General features: G+C 45.8%; 1 protein-coding gene across 3 annotated transcripts in view; it reads right to left on the bottom strand.

Moving 5' to 3' along the window:
* The window catches only part of IL15RA (interleukin 15 receptor subunit alpha), a 56,445-nt gene that overhangs the window by 6,735 nt on the left and 23,493 nt on the right, over positions 1-26,217 (bottom strand). Inside the window, exons 2-7 of one of the 3 annotated variants that reach the window (XM_057542464.1) lie at positions 15,081-15,275; positions 12,882-12,974; positions 10,599-10,793; positions 9,994-10,026; positions 5,972-6,056; positions 2,366-3,204 (exon numbers count right to left, since the gene is read on the bottom strand). In XM_057542464.1, the coding sequence (XP_057398447.1) occupies positions 3,108-3,204; positions 5,972-6,056; positions 9,994-10,026; positions 10,599-10,793; positions 12,882-12,974; positions 15,081-15,275 (698 nt within the window). In that variant the 3' untranslated portion in view covers positions 2,366-3,107. Of the gene's footprint in view, positions 1-2,365; positions 3,205-5,971; positions 6,057-9,993; positions 10,027-10,598; positions 10,794-12,881; positions 12,975-15,080; positions 15,276-26,217 lie in introns of those variants that run through there. The other 2 variants (XM_057542466.1, XM_057542465.1) reach the window with 2 other exon arrangements.

Here is a 26,217-nt window from a genome sequence, read left to right as displayed (position 1 = left end):
AGAGCAGAACTGCCTGGCTGAGCCCAGTCGGCCCCCAGAGACAGTAACAGTGGTGGTGCGGAGCTGCTGTTGGGGTGGCCTGCGATGCAGTGACAGGTAACTGGAGGAGGCAGCCTCACACCAGGTCTGCCTGCAGGACCCTCCCAGGTTGGCTGGATTGGCGCTTCCGGGTAGGACAGGGGAAGTGGTAGTTTTGGAGGACTCTCGTAGGCAGCCTACAGGTGGGGGCAGGTGGGAGGGAGTAGGAAGGGGGTCCTGATGCCACATAAGAGGTGCACCTGAGACCCCCGCATACCATTTATCTGCCCTTCCAGCATATGTTGTTATGGTTTCCATGTCTATTCCTCACTTCCAGGTCACCTTGTGTCCTCCCAGGCCAAGCCCTCTGGGCATCAGTCACTATTTGTGTGTAAAAATGGGGGCCAGATGTAGAACTTGAAGCAGTGCTTGGAGCTGTCAAAGAAGGATAGGGAGATGGGTGCAGAAAGACAAGTGGCTGAGTGCCCCCCAGATCACTTCTTTTGTAGCTTTGCTGAGAACCTGCTACCCTGTCTCAGAAAATTTGGCCTTACTGTGATTAGGAATCTTTTAATATATTGATCTGGCATGTTAATGACCTACAGGGCACTGCATCAGTCTCTGAGAATTCAAAGATGAAAGCACAGTTCTTTTCAAGATGTTCATCACTGCTTGATGGATAAATTCTGAGGCCATGGTATGTTCTGGCATCGTAGAGGTTACTTAAACATTTCCCTAGAAGGACTACACCACCTGGTAAGAGAATTCATTTTACCCCTTTAGACTTAAAAAAAAAGGACGAAAGAAAAAAAGGTCCTGATTGATTGATTGATTGATCTGTCCCCACCCAACCCCTCTTGGTCCTTTTAGACCTCAACTCCACCCAGCCCTGCTTCTATGTCTAGATCTAATTTTTGTCGAATAATTTACCCAGCTTGAACTTGGTTGGTGCCTGGTAGATCGCAGACTTCTGTGGTGGACCTGAACCGGGTGATTCTGCATCTTCAAAACAGCACCCCGCTGCCCCCCAGAGGTCATCATGTCACTCACTCTTCCAAAGATGATGGTGATTTTGAACCATAAATCCTTGAACTATCCCTGTGACTCAGCCCTCTTCCATCCCATAGAAACCTTTCAGATTCCTGGCTCCACTGAACATCTGCCCTTTTTTTTTCCTGTCAAATTAGTTTTAAAAATAACAAGGGTCATACACTTAAAGATTCTTGTAAGAACAAACTGGATCCAGTTAATGGTAAACTCTAGAAACTTAGGGGCAAGCAGCTGAAGAGAGAAGCAAAAAGTTCAGGTAATCAGGCAGGTTGAGGATAATCAAGTACTTAAGGCCAATAGTGAATAGAATGGCCCAGCTCATGTGTTAGCAATGAGTTTTCCTACTTGTTGAAACAGATATTTGCAGATAGTGAAAATGGTGTGGCTCTGAAATCCCCAAAGCAGCCATTTAAAATTCCTCCCCTTCCTTCCTTCACTTTAAAAAAAAATAAATTTATTTATTTATTTTTGGCTGCGTTGGGTCTTCGTTGCTGCGCGTGGGCTTTTTCTAGTTGTGGCGAGCGGGGGCTACTCTTCGTTGGGGTGCGCAGGCTTCTCATTGCAGTAGCTTCTCTTGTTGCGGAGCACGGGCTCTAGGCACACAGGCTTCAGTAGTTGTGGCTCGTGGGCTGTAGAGCACAGGCTCAATAGTTGTGGCATACAGGCTTAGTTGCACTGCAGCGTGTGGGATCTTCCCGGACGAGGGCTCGAACCCATGTCCCCTGCATTGGCAGGCAGATTCTAAACCACTGCGCTACCAGGGAACATGAAGAAGTTTATAAGAAATGGTACTTTGAGAGCCACGGCAGCTTGTGAATTGGTTGCTGTGCCTATGCCCCACCTCGCGGATGCTTGTGCTGTATGATGGGGCAGCTGACACCTGGTTTATAGACCTACCCCTGCACCTGCCCCCATCCCGACTCTGTTCAGACTCTGGCATTAATTGAGCCACATGGCCTTGGGCAAGTCACTTCTCTAGGCCTCAGTTTTCCCATCTGTAAAATGAGGAGGTGGGACCAGGCCCATGATTATATAAACAAAAGTTATAAGCATCAAAGCACGAAAGAAAAGAACACTGTAGGGAAAGAGACAGTGTGTGTACCAGGCATGCCTGGGGCACAACCTGCCACCCGTTGCTTCTGACATGGAAATGCTATTAAAAATTCTCCAAAACTGTGATCTGACTCGGATTCAGACAAGTCTTTTTTTTCTCCTTTGAGAAAGAAAAGCTGAGCTCAACCATTTGGGACTCTGCATTCCTGATCTCCTTTTTTTATTTGTGGTACATTTCTCGTGATTCTTTCAGTGCATTTTTTTTTTTGTATTGAAAATAGACATTTTATTTTGTTTATACAAGGCACAATTTCAAAATACAAATCTTATAATATGTAGCTATAAAAGACAAGGATATAAATATAAGTGCACATCTATAGAAAATGTCACCAAGTTCAGTTTTCTTTCTGAACCTTTAAATCAAGAGGATTCATTGGGCACAATCTCTCTGCTCCCTTTCAGTGTGTGCAGAGCACCTAGCTGAGAGAGAGGTTTTAGGAGCTGAAATGCTGGTGTCATCCTTGTAAACATCTCCCAAGCCAGGAGGAGCCTTGTAATTCACTTGGAGCCTCGAGCGTATTTCTTTTCTTTGTAAACTGCAGGTCCAGGTGAGGAATGGGAGAGAGAGTTGAGCGGATAAGCTGTCCTGAATAAATGTCATGATGAAATAAAAGCCCTGATAGGAAGACCTGAGGCCTTCACTCTCTCCTGGGAAAGTGTCGACCACTGGGACTTTGGGGACTGGGCCCTATGCCCCAGGGCAGGGAGCGAGTGTCCGTCCTGAAACCGGAGAACCCACTCATACGGCGGTGCCTGAGCTGGGCAGTCGGTAAAATGGTACCAGGATGTTTTCTCACCCTGGCGGGCTTTTCCCCGAGGCCACCGCCCTGAGGCTTCTCTAGGTCCTCTTTGGCTGGAGCAGAGCTGGGCCTTCACTGTGGCCTTTGCTGTCCTCGGCGTCCCCTGGAGCCTCCTAGGTCATGTGGTTAGTTTTCTGTGCCCTCCCCTCTGGCGTCTGTTCCCCCGGTCATTGGCACGACCTCCATGCTTTCCATTTCAACACTGGGTATCTGGTAAGCTTGCCTGTAAAGCAGGTAATTCACAGGTTTTGAAAAGAGGAGAGATTAGGTCAAAAGATAGTTCATTTGGGCACTCTGATGGAGAACATCTAGATTGCCTCCACTCACAGGTGGTATTTAAATCTTATTTTGGTATTTTAAGCCCTTTGTCCACCAAGGTTTACCAATGCTGTTGGAGTGGCCTCCCGCACTTTGCCAATCCTCCCTCTGCTAAAGGTGGTGGTTCAAATGCCAGGCACCATGGAAGGAGCGAGTCACCAGGAGCCCGGCTAAGCCAGGTGTGACAATCTTAATAAAAATGGTGTAATGGTTACAAAGCTTTTAAAACCACTCCTGACATTTACTTAGTAAGTGTTAAATAAATAAACAAATATTGGACTTCCCTGGTGGCGCAGTGGTTAAGAATCTGCCTGCCAATGCAGGGGACATGGGTTTGAGCACTGGTCCAGGAAGCTCCCACATGCCGCGGAGCAACTAAGCTGTGCGCTACAAATACTGAGCCTGCGCTCTAGAGCCCATGAATCACAACTACTGAAGCCCGTGCGCCGCAACTACTGAAACCCGCACACCTAGAGCCCGTGCTTCGCAACAAGAGAAGCCACCGTAATGAGAAGCCCGTGCACCGCAACAAAGACCCAATGCGGCCAAATATAAAGAAATAGATTAGTTAATTAAAAAAACCCCAAAAAACCAAATATTAATCAGTCCTTGAGAAGCCAAGAGTTAGGGATGCAGAGCTTCTTAATTCCACAGTTCCCTGTCGTTGGACATGTGTTTTAGGCCCTGAGTATGTGGGTCTGTGGATTATACAGTCTACCTCCTGAGGATAAGGAACTTTTAGGACGTTTTAGAGTAAGCACTTTGAGCTCCTTGGAGTGAGGGCTAAACTGTAAATTAGGACTCTAGGCCAAGTTACCAAAAACAATTTTCTAAAAGCCAACTTGTTGAATGACAAATCTACCTAATAACCTATTTGCAAATTATCAGTTTATGGCAAGAATCGACTCACCAAATGCCCAAGTAGTCACACTTATCAGGTTTACCAGTTCTTCTTATAGATATATTTATGACTTTTCCATAATATAGTCAGTGAATATTGATGTTTTCCTTTTATGAGCATATTTATTGGCCATATATATCAAATTTACAAATCCTTTTTAAAAATATATTTTAATGTATTCTTAAAAAAGATTGTGTATATGTTCTTTTCTAATATAGTCAATGAATATATTCATTATTGGGACTTCCCCAGCGGTCCAGTGGTTAAGACTCTGCCTTCCAATGCAGGAGGCATGGGTTTGATCCCTGATCGGGGAGCTAAGATCCCACATGCCGTGGGGCGCGGCCAAAGACTAAAATAAATAAAGTAATGGAAGAAAATTAAAAAATATATATATTCATTATAATCTCCTAAGAATGTAATTCCAAATACAACATTTTATGTGGTATTTAGTTGTAATGGTATTCTTAAAATCCTTTTAAAAGTCATTTTCTATTTTGCTAATATTTTAGCATTTGGGGGGATTTTTTGATGAATTTTTAGGTAAAATATCAACCTTATTTTGTTGATTTCTAAACTTTGAGGTTTGTGGCATTTCTTTTGCTTGGGATGGTATTAACAGCTTTTGAAGATTTGTGTGAATTTTTTGATGGCTGTTTTTCATTTTGGCTTTACAGTAGCATTTCATGGAATGTTCATTTTGTCAAAGGTAGGCTCGAAGTGTGATATAATCTTTGATTGATATAATATTTAGAAAAAAATATTTTATAACTAGTGACTAAAAGTTTAGTTTCAACACACCTGATATGTCTGGAACAGCCATATCACTATGGAGTTCTAAACTACTGGCTACTAACTGATGGAAGTACAAAATCAAGGCTAATATGCCACTTGAGGCTTTTACGAAGGAATAGTAAAAATGCGTAAAGATTAGAAAAATAATAAAAACTGAAATTTCAGCAAGTGGCAGAAACAATCTTGCCACTACTGCTGAAATATAGAATTTCAAGTGTTAGAAATTCCAAGGCCAACATGAATGAGCCTATTTATGGGGAAGCATATCTGTATTTAACGAGTACGTTCAAGAAGAATACATTCGTGACTATATCATCAGAATTGCAGATCCATCAGATTGGTTATTTGGAACCTTCTTTCCTTCTGAATCGGCTTTCGGTGAATTGGCCCCCTGTCATCTCTTGGCTTCTGGCTGCCCGGTTCTGACCAGTGGCCTGCGGGCTGCTTTGGAAAGTGAAGGGCACAGGCCCGACTCAGTGACCACTCAGCCCCGACACTCCTTTTGGCGAACACAGACGGGGTGCATGGAAGTGCCTGCGTCTACAGCCAGGAAAGGGGGTCTTCCTTGGACAGGGCAGGCCTGGGGTCATCCGGATGCAGCCCTTTTCTTGGGGGAGGAAGCATCTTTTTTTTTTTTTTTTAAAGGGAACGCTATTTATTTATTTATTTATTTTGGCTGTGTTGGGTCTTCGTTTCTGTGTGAGGGCTTTCTCTAGTTGCGGCAAGCGGGGGCCACTCTTCATCGCAGTGCGCGGGCCTCTCACTGTCGCGGCCTCTCTTGTTGCGGAGCACAGGCTCCAGATGCGCAGGCTCAGTAGTTGTGGCTCACGGGCCTAGTTGCTCCGCGGCATGTGGGATCTTCCCAGACCAGGGCTCGAACCCGTGTCCCCTGCATTGGCAGGCAGATTCTTAGCCACTGCGCCACCAGGGAAGCCCAGGAAGCATCTTGTGCGGTGCGAGTCTGCCGTCTACTCACCTTGACCTTATGTAACGTACGTAAAGTACCAGAAGGCATACCACGCACACTCCACAGAGCATGGCGACCGACGTGGAGATGGCCGCTGGAAAGAGAGCAGAACTGAGTTGGCATTGAGCTCGGAGGCCCAGCATCAGATTTGTTTCTGAGACTGAAAATTCTTTACAGTTTACATTCCTGCAGCGAGATCCAGATGCCTTCCTAGCCAGCTCACCATTACTAACAGTTCCCTGAGGTCCAGCTGTTCAGCCTATTCTATGTCTGGGCAGAAAGGACACACCTTTCCCACCAACACTGCCAGTTCAAACCGTCCCCATTCGCGTTATCCGCATCCTCGTCCTTCCCGATCAACGTGGCATGGGTGATGGGGCAGGGACGGGAGTGAGGCCAGAGGAGAAAGTAAGGGCCTCAGCGATCAGAAGCTGGGCGTGAGCATCAGGGCGAGGGCACCAGCACCCCAGGAGGAGAGGAAGCTGCTGCTAAACCCGAAAGTGGGGAAATAGGGCAGGGATCCTCCTCGGTTGTCCCCACCACAGTGTCCCCCTTTTCTCCACCTTCACAGAATCCTGATTTAGAAACAATAGCAGGCAGTGCCATTCTTCTTCCAATTTCATCTTTACTATGTTTTTTTATTTGCAACTGTCTACGGTGGTGTTAAGAAGGGTGTCATGAGGCAGGTGTTACAGATTAGAAGAGAATAAGGTTAACAGTTTAGGAAAAGGGGAACACATGTTTCTTCGGAGTTGAAAGGACCAGCATTGGGAGGGGGACTTGAGGGTGGAGGGCCCCAGGCACGATGGCTTGAGATTGTTAGGGAGGGTGGGATCTTCACATGGAAGCGAGAGGGCTGAGCCTGAGGGCAAGCTGAACAGAACTATCTTTAAAACATTTGTATCGGTCATAAGCGCCAAGCAGATTTGGCCAGTTTGCCTTGCTATTGTGAAATCTCCCTGCAAAAAATTCGCCTATGTGCCCTGTGTGTAAGATGACAACCCCGAACGTCTGGGGACCCAGGAGTCTCACTGTGGACCAGGAGGCACATTCATCTCCTGAACTGTTGAGCTTTTCAGACCTGCACCTATACGGACAGCACACAGCCGTGTGTACAAGGATGAATCACCCATGACGTGGCCTTAAAAATAGAACTTTCCTGAAAAACAAATATAAGGATGAGGGGAAATACCCAGATTCTCTGCAGGGTAGAAGAGGAAACGGGTGAAGTTTTTCTCAACGGCAGTTAGCAACATGTAACAGAAGCTTTGGAGAAGACCGTTTCCTTTGACTGTCTAAGTCCACTACTAGAAATTTATTCTAAGGAAATAAGAAATATATATACAGTATTCACTAAAGTATTTAAAATAATTTTTAAAATGTTAATCTAAATCTCTTATCAGTAGAAAATTAGTTAAATAAAATGTGGCATACCCACACAATGGAATATTATTCAGCTTTTTAAAACTATGAAATCTACATTTGTTAACATGGAAAGATGTCTACAATGTCTTTTAAGTATAAAAAGCTGGTTGACATAAAAACAAATAGAAAAAAATTTCCAGTAAGCCATGTGTGTATCCATACGCACAGAAAAGTCTTGAAGACTATATACCAAAGTATTAGGTAATACTTTAGGATTGTAGATGACCTTATTTTCTTTTTTAAAAAGTTTTTTTTCCTGATATTTTTGCAATGATCCTGTAATCAGAAGAGACACTGAATTTACAGAAACATAACTAGTTGCACCTAAGTAAATAAAAATAAGCATAGAAAAGTTATTCCAAAAAAAGTAATGGAAAACATGGGAAATTAGTGGAAGTTGTTTTGAGTTTTTAGACTTAACATGAATCATCATTGTGACTAAAAGACAAACTTTTTTTTAGCAGAGATGTGACTCTCTCCGTTTAACTATTCCTTCATGCTGACTAATCAGGTTGGCATGCATTTACTGTCCATGGAGAGATTTATTGGAAAAGGCAAGCTGATGTTAACTATAGTTCCACTTTCACAATGCTGCTTCCTGTTTCTTCTTATTGAGAATAAAAACTGCAGACTCAAACTCAAGTGAGAAGAGCGCCCCTGAGCCAATGATATAACACAGCAATTTGAATCCAGCCACTTGAACTCAGACCCTTGGCCTCTTCCTCAGTTATTTCCAGGCAAATTTAGTAAAGAAACCAGAATCACCAAAGCAATGGATTAATATATCAACTGCCACGTTCTCCACCCTTTTGTGTTTCCTAGGGGGCACGTGGATTGGAGAAAAAGGAAAAGAGATTTGGCGAGACAGAGGAAAGAGGGGAGAAAAGGTGGATTATTGCACAGGAGCCCAGAAGGGCGAGGAGCCCCCGCCTTGACTTCAACCTACAGTGATGTTGGGTCTACAGTGGGGAAGGCGGCCGAGGTGGCCAGTGGCCACTGTTCAGTGTGGGTGATGAAAGGGTCCTCTGTACCCACAATGAGGTATCACTTCACACCGGTCAGAATGGCCATCATCAACAAGTCTGCAAATAGCAAGTGCTGGAGAGGGTGCAGGGAAAAGGGAACCCCTCCTACACTATTGGTGGGAACGTAAATTGGTGCAGCCACTATGGAAAACAGTCTGGCGGTTCCTCAAAAAACTAAAAACAGAACTACCATATGATCCAGCAATCCCACTCCTGCCTATATGTCTGGAAAAAATGAAAATACTAATTTGAAAATATATGTGCAGCCCAATGTTCATAGCAGCACTATTTTCCAAGCCAAGACATGGAAGCAACCCAAGTGTCCATCCACAAATGAATGGATAATGAGGTGGTATATATATATACAATGGACTATTGCTCAGCCATAAAAAAAAAAAAATGAAATTCTACCATTTGCAGCAGTGTGGATGGGCCTAGAGAATATTATGCTTAGTGAAGTAAGTCAGACAGAGAAAGAGAAAATACTGTATGATATCACATATGTGGAATCTAAAAAAATAATACAAATGAAAGTATTTGTAAAACAGGAAGAGCCTCACAGAAAACAAACTTGTGGTTACCAAAGGAGAGAGGGAAGGGGGAGGGGCAAATTAGGGGTAAGGGATTAACAGATACAAAACATTACACGTAAAATAGATAAACAATAAGGATATACTGCACAGCACAGGGAATTATAACCGTTATCTTATAATAACATAAATGGAGTATAATCTGCAAAATTACTGAATCACTATGCTGTACACCTGAAACTAACGTAATATTGTAAGTCAACTATACTTCAATTTTAAATGTGTCCTCTGTGAACATCCAGGGAATCGTCATTTCTCGGCGGTCCCTGCAAACTAGTTCAGTCACGGGGTAGTGTATTTGATGTGCCGTGTGCCTGCATCTGCTGAAGGTGGTTTTGAAGTGAGAATGTCAATTCCTTATTCCTGGGCAGTGGTTTCTTTTCTGTTTCTTCCAGTACTGAGCACTCTGCTGGGTTCAGAGTGGGTAATCAATAAATACTTAATTGATCAAATTAAACCGTTAACCTTCCATAAGCTGAAGGACATGTAAAGTGCCATTTGCTTTTTAATGAGAAATCTGCATTTCGTTGCAGCTTAGGACCATATCTGGCACAGGATAGGAACTCAGTTTATATTGTTTGAACAGATGAATGACATAATATAGGGGTAGCTCCTGTTAAAGGCTGAGCATATAAACTGCAGCCAAATGTATTTCAGCTATGAAAGATGAGAGGTATAATACAGTCTGAAAGATAAACCCTTTACTCCTGGTGCACTAAATGAATATGGCAGTGTAATGTGATGTACCAACTCTGGCTTCTACGCCAGTAGCCTGACAGTGAGAAACTACCAACATGAAGATAAATAGTCAAGCTAGAATTCCATAAACAGGGGGATCATGTAACTTACCTAAACAGAGACACTTTTGAGAGTGAAAGAGGCAGCTGTTGGTGACCATGCCGGGACAGCAGGCATAAGCCAGGTCCGCCCAGAACCCTGGCATTGAGATCTCCTGAGCATAAACACCACCAGGACAAAGGAAAATACTTACCAGTCACAGCTCTGGGATTGTACTGATAGGCACCTGCAGAGAAGAGATTGCAGCTCAGTTATTGCCATGGTCCTAAAGGCACTAATTTCTCACTAAGCAAGAGAAATCCTGGACAATTTGGCTCCCATCTTAAAGCCTTGAGAGAGTCACAACTAGCAAAACCAGCCTCACTTCAGCACAGAACCAGGGTCATTGATTCCGATGCTGGGCCATGCTTAAGAATCAGATACACCCTTAGAGAAGATGCCGATTACCGAGCGCTCCCCCATCCCACACATTATGATTCCAGATCAAGGAAAGCTTCCTCTGCCCTCCCATATCGGGAGGAGGAAGATCTTATTCTGATTCTTGGCAAAGGCTCTGCCATGTGGATTAATACGGGGAGGCTTGTCACATGTAGGAGACAGGTTTTCTCTCCCCGCTGAGCTGAGCCAGGGTGGAGCACAGAGAACCAAGGCTGTGGCAGACAGCAGGAGGCAGAGGGTTGCTCAGTCATCCTGACTTTGGATTGGATGGTGTGATGCAATCGGCTCGCTCAGGATCTGCGACTCAGAAGCAGCCTGTGGGAGCTGCCCTCTCCTCCAGCACGCAAAGCCAGCACTAACCAGGCGGGTCCTGCGAGGCCGAGGGGGTGTGTTCCGGAGCGTTGGCCATTGTCTGAGCTGGGACTTGGGAGGGCTCATTATTGACTACTCCTGTGGTCCCCGCAGAAGGAGCTTTGGATGGCATCAGCCTGGAGCCTGGTCCGGTAGCCAGCCTTGTGGCCACTGTGGTGTCTAACTTGGAAGTAAAAGCTGGCTCTGCAGGGAAGTGCAAGACATGGACAACGAAAATATTGAGAACAGTGTCTTTTCTCGGCTTTGGAAGAGAGTGTACTAACACCGGCTCTCGTGAGCCCGCCCCGGCCAGCCCGCCCCCAGCAAACTCCTCCAGGGCTCTGGGGGAAAACCCCTTGAGTGGGTAACATCTTCATCCATCTGGAATGGCCAGGGGGCTTTTGAGGACGCTAGAGGATTTATGGTTATTTATCATGGGGCTCATAAACTAACCATCCCAAAGATCTGAGTAGAACCAGGCACTAGAGAAGTGTTTACCAGGAGACCCAGCTCAGATAAACAAGTGGAACTGTACTGGCCAAAAGACATTGGGATGCTGATTTTAGTTTACTTTTTACGTGTTTGCACAAAACATTTGAAATCAGGGGAACCTGAGATTTGCCCCTCTGACCTTTAGAGAGGGGACCTGAAGCACGTGTCCTGGCTTGGCCCCCATCTTGGGGAGGGTGGGCCACGTGTCCTTTACCTCCCCATCCCTCACTGGCCAACGGCTGCCCCAAAGTGTAAAGTGTGGTGGCACAACTCCACTGTTCTCTTTCTGTGAAAAATGGGTCTTCCACTGTGACAATACGGTGCTTAGGAGCCCAGCCCTGGAGCAGAGGGTGCGCAAGGGTGGCTGTGAGCCCCGCATCCCGGGCTGTCGGGCCATACAGTCGGGCCGCATCCCCACGCTCTCCCAGCCACGTGGGCAGAGCATGGGCACCCGTGGCCATGGCGCCCGCCTGGGAGATCAGTCTCATGTCTGAGGTTTCACTGTGCAGCTGCGTCTGCCAAGTGTTTGGGGCATGAAGGCCAGGCTGGAGGAGGCCACCCGAAACAGGTGTGACTTGGACCAAAGGGATTCTGGGTACTCCAGCCCCTTCCTTCCGTTTGTCATCGGCTAAGTAACTGGGAGGAAACCTTGCTCCCACCTCTCCATCCTCCCTTCAGCAGTGGTTCTCAGCCTTGGGCACCTAAGTAAGGGTCCCCAGGAGAGCTTCTAGAACCCTAATTCCCAGATGCTCCCCAGACCACCCAGAGTTCCAACGAGATTTCAACGAGCATCCACGGTTAAGAACCGGCTCTCCAGGGAGGTGGCCTGAGCAGCACCGTCAACCACAGTGGGATGGCTATGCCTGGAGGGAAAGGAGGAGACAGGGATCAGGAAAAGCCTCACAGTGGGTAATGGGCCACAGAAAACCAGGAGTCAAGAGAGGGTATTAGAGGATACAGCGCATGTTGTCCCAGGATGTTCAGCCTCCAAGAGCTCGGATTTTCTTAACATCAGGACAGTGCTGAGGAAATTGGGGTAGAGTTTACCTAAGACTTGGTGGAAATGCAGAACCCTGGCAGCTTCGTGCAAGCGTCTGTACTAAAGCAATCACAGGTTATTGGGAGACGGCTCTGCGTGGGTCTCTCCCGGTTCTGCACATCTTGCCAGCAGGGCACTGACGGCCCTTTCTTGGCACTGACTTTTCAATGATGTTTAGATGGGCTTGGAAGGTGGAGACAGCGCCTCCCCCTGGAACACAGGGCAGACATGTTCATGCCAGCAGTGAAACACTCAGGCTCCTGCTCAGGCTTCCCCTCCAGTGACGTAGGCTGCCCGTACGGGCATCTGTTTAGGCCTGCTTAAGGCATGTGGGGACGAGGGACTTGATGAAACCTGCTGACGGTCCTGCTGCCTGTGGTGCCGGGTAGGAAAGTCTTCCATCTCTGACCCAGAAGGGTCAGGTTTTCTGCCAGCGCCCATGAAACCTGGGAAGGCTGACGTGCAAGGCAGTCAGAACCTCTGACCCTCCCCCATTCTTGAGGCTACGTTCCTACCACAAAGTGTGATCTGGCCTATTAAGAGTGGATTTTAAACCATTATTAATTATGCACCTGTGAAGCCTGGCTATCAGGCTACTTTGGTTTAAAAGGGAAAATGAAACTAATGTCAGTCCTCATTCTTGACGTGAATAAGAGGTGTTTGCAGTGGAACCCTGGCAGTGGTCCACGAATCTGAGGGTTCTCTGTGGACCGGATGGCATCAGGGGATGAGAGTCCGGAGACAGTCTGTGACATTCCTACCTTTTCCAGAAGGGTTGGGGCTGTCTGGCTCTGGGGTCACCCCTGTCGGTGCTGCTGTGGAGGGTGGCGTTTGGTGAGTCAGGGTGGGGTCTCCTAGAGAGAGGATAACCACATGGCGTTTATGATCCTGAGGGCGGAACCTGGTGTGGCTTCAGAACTGGATGTAAATCAAAAATAAATATATAAATTTAAAGTGGACACATCTGGCTCCCTAGGCTAGGCCAGAAGCACAAGAGATAAACAAGCATCAGTCTGCAGTTCCCATTGCAAACAGACTGCACACTATTTTTTTCTAGCCTTTCAAAAAGACTGCACAAGTTAAGTATCACATGTGTTTTATTTTTGGCTGGGATGATAGCAGCGATAGCAACTCAGCTTTATAACGCTGGCTTTTGCGTGGGAAAATAAATGATTACTCAGCGGATTGTTTTTGGCACAAAAGGTTGGGGAAAATAACGGAGGCTGTTGTTAGTGGTAAAAGGTGGGGGCTTTGGGGATGAGACCTAAAGGTTCCTCCAGTCTTTGGGTTCTAAAAGTCTACGATTCCAGGGCTTCCCTGGTGGCGCAGTGGTTGAGAGTCCGCCTGCCAATGCAGGGGACACGGGTTCGGGCCCTGGTCTGGGAGGATCCCACATGCCGCGGAGCGACTGGGCCCGTGAGCCACGACTGCTGAGCCTGCGCGTCTGGAGCCTGTGCTCCGCAACAGGAGAGGCCGCGATAGTGAGAGGCCCGCGCACCGCGATGAAGAGTGGCCCCCGCTTGCCGCAACTAGAGAAAGCCCTCGCACAGAAACGAAGACCCAACGCAGCCAAAAATAAATAAATAAATACATAAATTAAAAAAAAAAAAAATTAAAAAAAAAAAAAAAGTCTACGATTCCAGGCCTCGCCCCCTTCTTTCCTCTCCCCTTCCACCTGCAACCCGCCCTGTTCAGTTCGCCATCCTCGATTCATTCACCCAGAGGAATTGGAACTTTGGAGAAACAGTCACTTTCCCTACAGTGGAAAGCCCTTATTTTTGCCCCTGGACTACGGTTTCAGTGGGTCCCCCGGACTAGACCGAGGAAGACATCTGTGTTCTCCCTGCAGTTACTGCTCAGACCCGTCCTCACCCAGCTCATCCCTCCAATGGCCCCAGGATGCCGTGGGCGCCATGTTCCCAGCCCAGCTATTCCTCTGCAACAAGCAAAGGCTCCCTCCTTGCCCGGCCTCTGATGCCTGCATGGCGGCCACGCAGGGGGAGGGGAAGGGGTGCAGGGCGATCTCAGCGCTACAGATTCAATACAGATTCAAAAAGCCAGAGGGAGTCTGGCTTTTCAAGGAGTCCCCCAGCCGTGAGTTTGCTGTTGAACAGCCCCGCTTGTCTGCTTTCCCCAGAGAGGAGTGGCAGATTTTCACAAATATTACGTGAGAAAGTATCACGGCTGGACGTGCACCACGTGTGCAATAAATGTTTGTTGAATCATCATTCTCTTGGAAGACCACAGATTAACCTTTCCTTTTCTAGGGTACGGGGCTTAGTATTCCTGAAAATAGCACTATTGGCTTCCACTCCAAGATTGTTTGACTTCTGGTGTGGTTATCCAGCTGTGGATGGTTAAAAAAAAAGGGATTCTGGAGATCTTTCCTCATACTCAGTCTTGAGCTCTGGCGGGACCTCAGATGTGGTAACTGGGCTAAGGGGGTCTCTGTTCTGTGGGTCTCCGCGCTGCTCTCCGGGGAGGAGAACGGGGAGTGATTTCCTTGCAGGCTGTCTCCTAGGGAGGAATTGGGAATGATGTCTGGGAAACAAGCATGCTGTGAGCACACACCTTTGTCTGTAGACAAATTCTTGCTTCTGTGATCTTAAAGCACTGAGGTAATAATAGTTAATATTTACCAGATTTCTCTTAATCCTCCTACAAGCCACAATGTTGACATCAGGTCCATTTTCTAGATGAGGAACAAAGAGATCCAAAACCTTAAGGCCCTCACCCCAGGTCTCACGGATGGTTAAGTGGCAGAGCCAGGACTTGAACCCAGAACTGTGTGACCCCAAAGCCCATGTATTTCCACCTCCCGGAGGTGTGTTTAGAAGCCCATTGCTTTATTTAGTCTCAGTCCTCAACCCAGATGTCAAGGCCACCTCATTCTGCTGCCCACACTGCATTCTGCTCTCTGCGTGGCCTTGGCAAAAGGGGCGGAGGGACAGTGCACTTACTGATGCACTTGAGATTGGGAGTGGTCCAGTGGGCGATGTTCACAGTCTTGTTAAACATGCACTCGGTCAGGCTGGAGGTCCCGGCTTTACGCTTGAAGCCAGAGTTACAAACATACCGCTCCCTGGAGTTGAGGTTGTAACTCTTGACTCGGATGTCTGCATGTTTCACAGATGTGGGAGCTGGGCACGTGATGCCTGCAGAAGTGCAGATGAGAGGGGAGAGATGAAGAGATTTCAGCTTGCTCCGAGGGAACACTTGGGTGGTAGTCAATAACTTTATAGTCGGGGTCTGGATTATCGTAGGGGCCCCTGGGGATACACTCCAGATTCCAAGCATGTGGAAGATGTTGAGGAAGGGCCCCCACCGTCTAGAAGCTGTCCAGAATCTTGCCTCAAGTACCAGCCATTCAGCATAGCTAGATACCAGGGGTCATCAATAGAGACCCCTCTCTCTTGCCCTCCACTCCCATCAGTCTCCAGCCTCAGTATCTCTTAGCCTCTGGATTGCTATCCCTACAAGCCTTTAATCCATTTCCACAAGGCAGCCGGCATCATCTTCAGATGACTTCAAGTTTGATGACTTCACTCTTTCTCGGTTGCCCACTGCTCTTAGAATAAAAACTAAAATCAAGGCTCTGCTGGACCCGGCCCTGTCTGCCTCTCCAGCTACTCTTCCCTCTGGCCCCACTGGCCTCTGGTCCCCCCGTGCCTCTCACTGTGCACCTCCCCCGCCCATCTTGGCTGGCCATCGCCTGCCACCCTTCTTAGCTTAGTTCAACATCGCTTCCTCAGGAAAGCCCTCCCTCAGCCCCACAATCAGAATAGCTGTTGGCATTAACCAGGACCCCGCGGGGTAACCACTGGCCATAGATGAAAGGCTACACCGATGAGGACTGGAAGAATATTAGTCATGTGTATATATTATATACTGTTTTAAATATATGAAATACTTCATAATAAAAAAGTGGGGGAGGGGATTTTAAAATACCCTGCCACAGGAAGTCAGAAACCTTGGCTGACCACAGGGCAAGAGAGGGCTAAACCATGCCAAGGGTGGGTATTCAGTGCTTTTGCTGCTAAATGAATGTGAAAAATGTAGGAGATCCTAGAATTAGGAATTTTCTCCTTTCTCTGGTCAAGTTAGGGCAGCTTAGGGTAAAATTGAAGCCGAGAAGACTTGGGAGGCCATTTGGGAGGATTCTGGACAGCCTTTTGGGAGACAAGACACAAGTCACTCCCAGCAGACTGTGGATGTGACAAAGTGCACGTGGAGTGAAAAGTAAGATACGTTTTATTTTTTTGTTTTATTTATTTATTTTTGGCTGTGTTGAGTCTTCGTTTCTGTGCACGGGCTTTCTCTAGTTGCGGCGAGCGGGGGCCACTCTTCATCGCGGTGCGCGGGCTTCTCATTGTCGTGGCTTCTCTTGTTGTGGAGCACAGGCTCTACACGCGCAGGCTCAGTAGTTGTGGCTCATAGGCCTAGTTGCCCCGCGGCACGTGGGATCCTCCCAGACCAGGGCCCGAACCCGTGTCCCCTGCATTGGCAGGCAGACTCCCAACCACTGTGCCACCAGGGAAGCCCTAAGATGTGTTTTATCAGAAGAATGTTACCAAAAGAAGGTAAGAGCCAGAACTCGAACAATTAAAGTTTTCTTAATAATTGCCCCCTTCTTCTAATTAGTTGGAAGTTGAAAGATTTGAGCAAGATTTAGACCCTAAGATTTTCTTTGTATGAAACTTGATGGCTAAAACCAGTGTCCTGGGGTTTGCCCCATCCTGGACCTTCATTTCATTTCCGAGGCACCCCTCTGTGGACAGATGCTCAGTAGATCTGCAATCAGCTCCATAGCTGGTCTAGTGCTGTTAGCATGACACCTAGTGAAGTCCTTTGTTCTCATATCTGAGTTTGGGAACAGGCTAGGATCAGACAGTGCTAGTCTGAAAGTCTGCTGATTTAGCCACCTGAGAGTACTGGGAACAGCCCAACTCCCAAATGGATGAGGTGGGCTCACTCACCTATCCGGATAAGACTGTGTCCTATCCAGATTAGAGCCTGTGCTACGCCCGGGGGGACAGAGTCTGGAAAATGTGACCATCTTCCACAGTTTTGCATGACGTGCTGAGGATGCTGGATTCCAGAACGTGAATCTTCATCTGCCTTGGAAAATGTCTCTGTCTTCACCCGCGTGTTCCGGTGGTGCTGAGTTCCTTCTACAGCCTTCAAATAAGCCAGTCTTGTTTGATTTACCCCGATAGAACCTGTGCCTGCTTCCTAGAAATCCGAACCTTCCTCTGGTCGGGCAGGATCTGGGGTCAGCTTTGACTAGCCACGGGCCCCCCAAATAGTAGCTTTCACCATCCTTCTCACCTGCTCCCTGTGGACTGGGCCGCCTCTGTCCAGAACCCTAGCTTTCTGGACTAGGGACTGACCCTCTGCCCAGGTCTTGTCCATCTTCTCCTCCAGAGGGCATCCCCCTGGATTTCCACACTCCCCAGCTGCTGGCCTAGGTTTGGATGTCAGAGAATGACTGCCAGAATCACCAGGACACTTATTCACCTGACTCTCAGCGTCACCACCACCTGGACCCCTTATGCCACATCCTGCTGGCCAGGTGGGCCTCTTTAGATATCAAAATCACAAGGAGCCATCTCCAGGGACTTCCCTGGAGGTCCAGTGGTTAAGACTTCGCCTTCCAATGCAGGGGGTGCAGGTTCGATCCCTGGTCGGGGAGCTAAGATCCCACGTGCCTCACAGCCAAAAAACCAAAACAAAACAGAAGCAATATTGTAACAAATTCAATAAAGACTTTAAAAATGGTCCACATCAAAAAAAAAAAATCTTAAACAAAAAAAAAGAAGGAGCCATCTCCAGATTCAGAGTGTGGTTGGAATAATCCATGGTCAAGTGCCCGGCAGCCTGCAGACAGGCCAGCCCACTGCTGGGGCAGCTGTCAGACCCTCCCCTCCTGCTTCAGGCTCTGTCACTGAGGTGTCAGCATCCTCATACCGGAGCCCACCTGAGCTCGGTGGGTCAGTCACTCCAGGCTTTACTTTGGTCTCCCTAGTCTCAAGAGGGAAAATGGATTGTTTGCTTTTTGTTCTTAATCCAACCCCTGACTCTTCTTTTAAAGCCCCATTGACATCTAATATTAGATTTTTAAAACTATAACATACAGCTTGCCATCCTTTATCACTCCATCCTGATGGTGACAACGTTCTCTTTTCGCTTATGGGGCTTCTATAGTGGACTCAAACATTTTCATTTTCTTTTCAATGAGATCATAAGATAATCATTATTTCAATGTACCAGTTTTCTAAAAAAATCTTTTTCCTACTAATTTGTATGAACAAAGTTCATAGCGGAGAGAAGAAATCTGGCTGTTTAGGTTTACTTCCTTCATCTTCCTCTCTCTCCCATCTGGTCTTTGGGTTGTACCTCTTTTGCCTGAATCCCTTCCCAAACATTTTTATTCACCGTGTAGTCCTCAAGTTCAGCTTAATCCACTGATTCTAATTTCAAATGGTGTTCTTTTTAAAAAAATATTTATTTATTTATTTGGTTGCACCAGGTCTTAGGTGCGTCACGAGGGCTCCTTAGTTGCAGCTCCAGGGCTCCTTTAGTTGTGGCTCACCAGCTTCTTAGTTGCAGCCCGTGGGCTCCTTAGTTGCAGCATGCAAACTCTTAGTTGCGGCATACATGTGGGATCTAGTTCCCTGACCAGGGATCGAACCCAGGCCCCCTGCATTGGGAGTGTGGAGTCTTATCCACTGCACCACCAGGGAAGTCCCTCAAATGATGTTCTGAATCTATTGATCTTTCCTCTGCCACCTTTTTTCAGTCTTCACTGTTTTCTGTGTTGTTTTCAGATTTGGGATTTTTGTCAGCAAATTGTTCTACATCTTCTAAGTCTTGAAATACTCCCCTTCATTTAGGGCGGTGGCTTTCAACTTTGAGTGTCTGTGGCACTCTCTGAAATAAAACATTTGTGCCCTCCCACTCAAGGGGATTTAAAACATTGAGGCAATGGCGACCGTGTCAGCAAGTTATAAAGAGCCACTGCCACAGCATAAGGGTATCCATGCTAATGTGTAATTCACTTGGTCATCCTTCAGGGCTGGCTGCTATGTGGGTGGGATAGTTTATTGCGTATAAAAGTACCTAAGTTTATGGCGTATATAATAATTCAAAGTTCTTACAGCCTTCAGTAAATATGCAGTCTTCTTTGTGGTGGTTTGACTTCACCTTAGATTCATAGCAGGTAGTATCCCTACCAGCTCGACACCCCTTCTGCCAAACGTTGTCATTGCCGGTATATTCACTTGAGCAACAGTGAATTTTACACACTGATGAGGAAATGTGCTGTGCACACAGTTGAGGACCTCTGTTTTACAAGGCAAAGCACGCTGGGCCAGATCCTGAGTGAATGAGTAATGACTTCTTGTAGCATCCGTAGATTTTCCTCCCAAGCCCATCTCTGCTGTTAAACCTGAGGGCAAAGGTCTGAAGTCACTGTCATCCCTCCTTTTCTTCTTGATTCTCTACTGGAACCAGTCATCAGTGAGTAAGACAAACTCAACCCAGGGTCCTCACTGTTGGAGGAAGAAGTTACAACTATGGAAATGGGGAGGGGACGACTGGAATGGACCGTGTGGTGCTGGGACAGAATTGGGGTTGGAGGTGTCAGGATGTAATCATTGTGTGATGCTGGGACAGAATTGGGGTTGGAGGTGTCAGGATGTAATCATTGTGTGTACACGTCTGTGTACACGTGGTTCTGTGTGTACATGTGAGTGTGTGCGCACACGCTACCTGTGTCCTCTGACAGTGCCTGGAAGCAATGACATATAAGCAGAAAACATATTTAGTACCAAGATCTTGGACTCCACTAAAAGGAACCTCAGCTCCTTGGAGAAAAGGCTGACCCGGGGCCGGGAGAGAGAAAGCACAAGGTGAGCGTGGAATATCTGGTACCAGAAAGTAGGGAAAGGCTTAGAGAATGATGGCAACATGTCAAAACAAATATACTAACAGATTAAGGAATAAAATAAAACAAAACTCAAGTCTGTGCTAATATAAATAAATAAAGGACTAATAACTAAATAAGGGAGAGGAGAAAGCCTTCAGTATAATGCTAACTAATAAATATAGACAGGATGATGGAATAAGAAAAAGGGACAATGGATGCAAAAATGAGGGACATAGTATTTACATAGTGTGGCAGATTTGCCCTGCGTCAGTTTAGCTGAGCTGGACACACACGCCCTAAATTCCCCTCCCTGCACGGTGTCCAGTTAGCCTGTGACACAACAAAGATTTTATGTTCAATCTGGAAGGAGGGAAGGAGCATCCACGTTCCTTTGCACTTGGGAGACGGGGGCCGCTGCCGCTCACGCACTGTCGCTTATCTGCAGGCTCCTCCAGCCCCGTGACTCTCTGCTGCAGCTTCTCCCACCTTTGGGCCAGGTGTGTATCTACTGCCATGATGAGGAGCACCAGCTTCTCCTGCTGGACACGCTCCTCGTGGAAGCTGGAGTCTCGGAGGGAAGACGAAAGACCAACATGGGATCCAGCTCGGCCTCACGGCTCCCAGGTGGCTCTTGCTTCCCCCACTTTATGGCCATCTTCCCACTCAGACCGTGGCCTGGAGGCTCCGGCTCCAGACACAGAAGGAACAGCTCACCTCGATGGTAACCGGCTCCCGCAGCTGCACAAGGTGGCTCTGCTCTTCTTAGATTCCTAGGACCACAATCCCGACTGGTACATAGAGTCCTGAAGAATCTTCCCACAATTAGTTACTAGTTACAATGGGGAAAATGGTAACTATATTGCAGAAAGCTGACAAACACCACCTGAACCAAGTGATCAGAAGTAACCTCACCAACACTGGGACAAATAGCTGTCATATCCCTCCGGATCCGATTCACTGACAAGGACACAAGCATCACATCTGTGGTCTCCCTCCCCCAAATCCATAACCGGAATCTAACCACAAGGAAACACCAGATGACCCTAAACTGAGGGACATTCTGAAAAGTAGTTGGCCTGTATTCACGATCAAGAAAGATCAAGAGGGACTTCCCTGGTGGCACGGTGGTTAAGAATCCTCCTGCCAGTTCAGGGGACATGGGTTCGATCCCTGGTACGGGAAGATCCCACGTGCCGCGGAGCAACTAAGCTCGAGTGCCACAACTACTGAGGCCCTCGTGCCTAGAGCCCGTGCTCTGCAACAAGAGAAGCCACTGCAATAAGAAGCCTGTGCACCGCAATGAAGAGTAGCCCCCGCTCGCGGGAACCAGAGAAAGCCCGCATGCAGAAACAAAGACCCAACGCAGCCAAAAAAAAAAAGGAAAGGCAGAGGGAATGTTCCAGACTGAAAGAGGCTAAAGAAATGTGACAACTAAATGTGATACATGGTCCTGGATTAGATCCAGAATTAGGAAGAAAACAGCTAAAAAGGACATTAATGGGACAATTGACAAAATTTGAATATGGACTGAGTATTAGATAATAATATTATGTCAAGATTAAATTTCCTAATTTTGATAGTTGTACTATGATTATGTGAGAGTGCTGTTTTTTAGGAAGGTATGTAAGAGAATGTGTTCTAAGGAAACATATACTGAAATTTATAAGCATAAAGAAGCATAGTGTCGCCAACCTAGTTTTAAATGCTTCAGAAGAACGTGCACGTGTATAATAAATGTAGATTTATTTAGAGAGAGGGGGAATGGTAAAGCAAATGGGGAAAAATGTAAACAGTTGGCGAATCTGGGTAAAGGATAGTCCAAAGGTCTTTGTACTATCTTTTCAACTTCATGGTAAGTTTGAGGTTGTATCAGAATAAATAAGTTAAAAAATAAGTATCCAAAGAAAAACCACCTGATGAGTGCCACTTGGGGCCCTTTCTTTGAGATTTCCTCTTGAAGGAAACTCTGTGAGCCCTTGACAGCTCAGACCAAGATTACCTTTTGGTCAGGAAAATTTTAATTATTTCCCTAATTGTGGTTTTCATGGTGCCAACCTCCCCTCTTTTCCTGTCCTCTCTCCACACCTTTTAGAGTTTCTTCCTCATTTCCCGGGGCCAGTAGCGGTGCTTCCGCTCTTCCTACGTTTGGTCATGATTGTAGCGTTAGTCTCCATCACGGCCACATTGGAGGCCTTGCTCTGCCACATCAACTCTGCTCCTTACTGCCTTCATCACCAGAACCCCCTGGAGGGCCTGTTAAAACACAGGGTGCTGGGCCCTCTTCCCGGAGCTCCTGAGTCAGTAGGTCCAGGGCAGGGGCCAAGCATCTGACTTTCTTTCCTTTTTTTTTTCTTTTGTATGTTTTTAAATTTATTTTATTTATTTTTGGCTGCATTGAGTCTTCATGGCTATGCGTGGGCTTTCTCTAGTTGCCGCGAGCGGGGTCTACTCCTCGTTGAGGTGCACAGGCTTCTCATTGCGGTGGCTTCTCTTGTTGCAGAGCATGGGCTCTAGGCATGCAGGCTTCAGTAGTTGTGGCACGTGGGCTCAGCAGTTGTGGCTCGCAGGCTCTAGAGCACAGCCTCAGTAGTCGTGGCGCAGGGGCTTAGTTGCTCCGTGGCATGTAGGATCTTCCTGGGCCAGGGCTCGAACCCATGTCCCCTGCATTGGCAGGTGGATTCTCAACCACTGCGCCACCAGGGAAGCCCCGAGCGTCTGACTTTCTAACAAGCTCCAGATGATGGTGATGCTGCTGGTCCAGGGACCATGCTCTCTGGTATTTACAGGTGCATGAGTCTCTTGGCATCACAGCAAGTTACAGTACTTTTCAGCACACATTAACACTTTTTGTTCATACTTTTCCAGGTCATGGTATTGATTCTGTCAATGAGGATTTATTTTACAGGTTCTTCCTGATGTGATTTTTCTGAATTTCTGTTCTAATACTTTTTTTTAATTAAAAAAATTTTATTTTAATATTTTGGCCGCACCACACAGCACGTGGGATCTTAGTTCCCCAAGCAGGGATTGAACCTGCACCCCCTGCATTGGAAGCACAGAGTCTTAACCTCTGGACCGTGTTCTAATACTTTTTAATTGGATCTAATTCCCCCACCTCCATCTCAAAAATATTGTGTGTGTGTGTGTGTGTGTGTGTGTGTGTGTGTTTACCTTGGCAGTACCACACTATAAAATCTTAAATTAAATCTCAAATTTTTGCTACCAAAATCTTAAATCGGCATCTGGGGGGCTTTGCTGTATGTTAACAGAGCTGGGGAAATACTTAGAGGTGGAGGGGTGGGGTGAGTGGAGAGGAATGACCATAAAACTCAACTCTGAAAACATTTGACGATGGACCAGAATGGATAGTGTCGTAAAAATACTAGACTTTGCTCTATGATAAAATGTTCCTTCCTTCTGAGGGAGCCCGAATCGACCTTGGATCTTTGGACGCCTCAGGTTGTATCACTGGTGACTGAATGGTCTCCATCCAGCCACAGACCAGTAACTAGAGAATACAAGAGATGTGAGGTCCCCAGGGGAGAAGGCTAGGCAAAGACTGAATTTAGTTGGCAGGAGTGTATTTAACTGGTTTTTCCTCACCTGCCCCTTTCCTTCCTTATGCCATTTCTGCTCTTTGGAGCTGACAGCATTGTTGTCCTGGGCCTGGAAGAGCCTATGATATCACAGAGTCAAGTGCTAAGTCTCTGGGGGACTGATGACCGCTGCCATGGATTATTCTGAAGCCTCGGAAGGGAGAGAGAGCCTGAGAACCCCTACCTCACCCCAAACACCATACACAAAACCAGGCCATTTCCTTGGGATTGCAAAGACAACTTGCTCAAAGCTATGTTTGTCTTTTTGTGATTGGCTTATTTCACTTAGCATAATGTTCTTAGCATAAACCATATTGTAGCATATTGCAAAGTCTCCTTCCTTTTTAAGGCTAAATAATATTGCTCTGTATGTGTATACCACATTTTGATTATCCATTTATCTGTTGATGGACACTTGGATTGCTTCCACGATTTAGTTATTGTGAATAATGCTGCTATGAACATGGGTGTACAAATATCTCTTTAAGACCCTACTTTCAATTAATTTGGGTATACACCAGAAGTGGAATTGCTAGATCATATGGTAAGTCTATTTTTTAATATTTTTAGGAACTGCCATACCATTTTCCAACAGTGACTGTACTAATTTACATTCCCACCAACAGTGCACAAGGGTTCCAATTTTCTAAATCCTTGTCAACACATTTTTTTTTTTTTTATGCCATTTTGGACCGGGCAAGTTTTTTTTTTTTTAGAAATTCACGTTCTTTTATTTATTTATTTATTTATTTATTTATGACTGTGTTGAGTCTTCGTTTCTGTGCGAGGGCTTTCTCTAGTTGCGGCAAGTGGGGACCACTCTTCATCGCGGTGCGCGGGCCTCTCACCATCGCGGCCTCTCTTGTTGCGGAGCACAGGCTCCAGACGCGCAGGCTCAGTAATTGTGGCTCACGGGCCCAGTTGCTCCGTGGCATGTGGGATCTTCCCAGACGAGGGCTCGAACCCATGTGCCCTGCATTGGCAGGCAGATTCTCAACCACTGCACCACCAGGGAAGCCCCATTTTTTTTTTTTTAATAACAGTCATCCTAATGGGTATGATGTATATCTCACTGAAGTTTTGGTTTGCATTTCCCTAAAGATTAGTGATGTTGAGAATCTTTTCATGTGCCCATTGGCCATTTTTATATCTTCTTTGGAGAAATGTATATTCAAGTCCTTTACCCATTTTTGAATCAGGTTATTTGTTCTTTCGTTGTTGTTGAGTTTTAGGAATCTACATATTCTGGATATTAATCCCTTATCATATATATGAATTACAAATATTTTCTCCCATTCTGTGGGTTGATTTTTACTTTCTTGATAGGGTCTTTAATGCAAAAAATTTTGATATTTTCATAAAGTCCAATTTGTCTATTTTTTCTTTGGTTACCTTTGCCTTTGGTATCGCATCCAAGAAATCATTGCCAAATCTAATATCATGAAGCCTTTGTCTTATGTTTTCTTCTAAGAGTTTAATTGTTTTAGGTCTTACTGATCCATTTTGAGTTAATTTTTGTATGTTATATTAGGTAAGATCCTACTTTCATTCTTTCGCATATAGATATCCAGTTTTCCCAGCACTATTTGGTGAAAAGACTGTCCTTTTCCAGTTGAATGGTCTTGGCACCCTTGTCAAAAATCACTTGGCCATAAATGCAATGGTTTATTTCTGGGCTGTCTATTCTATTCCATTGGCCTGTATGTCTTTATGCCAATACCACACTGTTTTGATTACTGTAGCTTTGTAGTAAGTTTTGAAATCAGGATGTATGAGTCTTCCATACATCTATTTATGTCTTCTTTAATTTCTTTCAGCATATTTTGTAGTTTTCATTGTATAATTCTCTCATTTCCCTGATTAAGCTTATTCCTAAGTATTTTTATTCTTTTTGGTGCTATTGAAAATGGAATTGTTTTTGTAATTTCCTTTTCAAATTGTTATTGTTAGTATATAGAAATGCAACTGATTTTTGTGTGTTTACTTTGTATTCTACTCCTTTGCTGAATTGATCTATTCAAACATTTGTGTGTGTGTGTGTGTGTGTGTGTGTGTGTAATCTTTAGAGTTTTCTACATTTAAGATCATACCATTTGCAAACTGAGATAATTTTATTTCTTCCTTTACAGTGTAGATGCCTTTTATTTCTTTTCCTCGCCTAACTGCTCTGGCTAGAACTTCCAGTACTATGTTGAATAGATATGGTGAAAGTAGGCATCCTTTCCTTTTTCCTGATCTTAGAGGAAAAGCTTTCAGTCTTTCACCATTGAGTATGATGTTCACTGTGGGGTTTCATATATGGCTTTTATTATATTGAAGTAGTTTTCTTCTATTCCTAGTATTTTGAGTGTTTTTATTATGAAAGGGTATTGAATTTTGTCAAATGTTTTTGCTGCATCAATTGAGATGATTATGTGGTGTTTTCCTTTCATTCTGTTAGTGTGGTATATTATATTTATCAAGTTTCATGTGTTGAATCATCCTTGCATTCCACGAATAAATCCCACTTGGTCATGGTTTATAATCCTTTTAACATGCTGCTGAATTCAGTTTGCTAGTATTTTGTTAAGGATT

This window comes from Balaenoptera acutorostrata, chromosome 3 (genome assembly GCF_949987535.1).
Source record: "Balaenoptera acutorostrata chromosome 3, mBalAcu1.1, whole genome shotgun sequence".
In the NCBI taxonomy this organism is placed as follows: domain Eukaryota; kingdom Metazoa; phylum Chordata; class Mammalia; order Artiodactyla; family Balaenopteridae; genus Balaenoptera; species Balaenoptera acutorostrata.
Note: the sequence above shows the minus strand (reverse complement) of the source record. Positions and strands in the feature narration are given on the sequence as shown.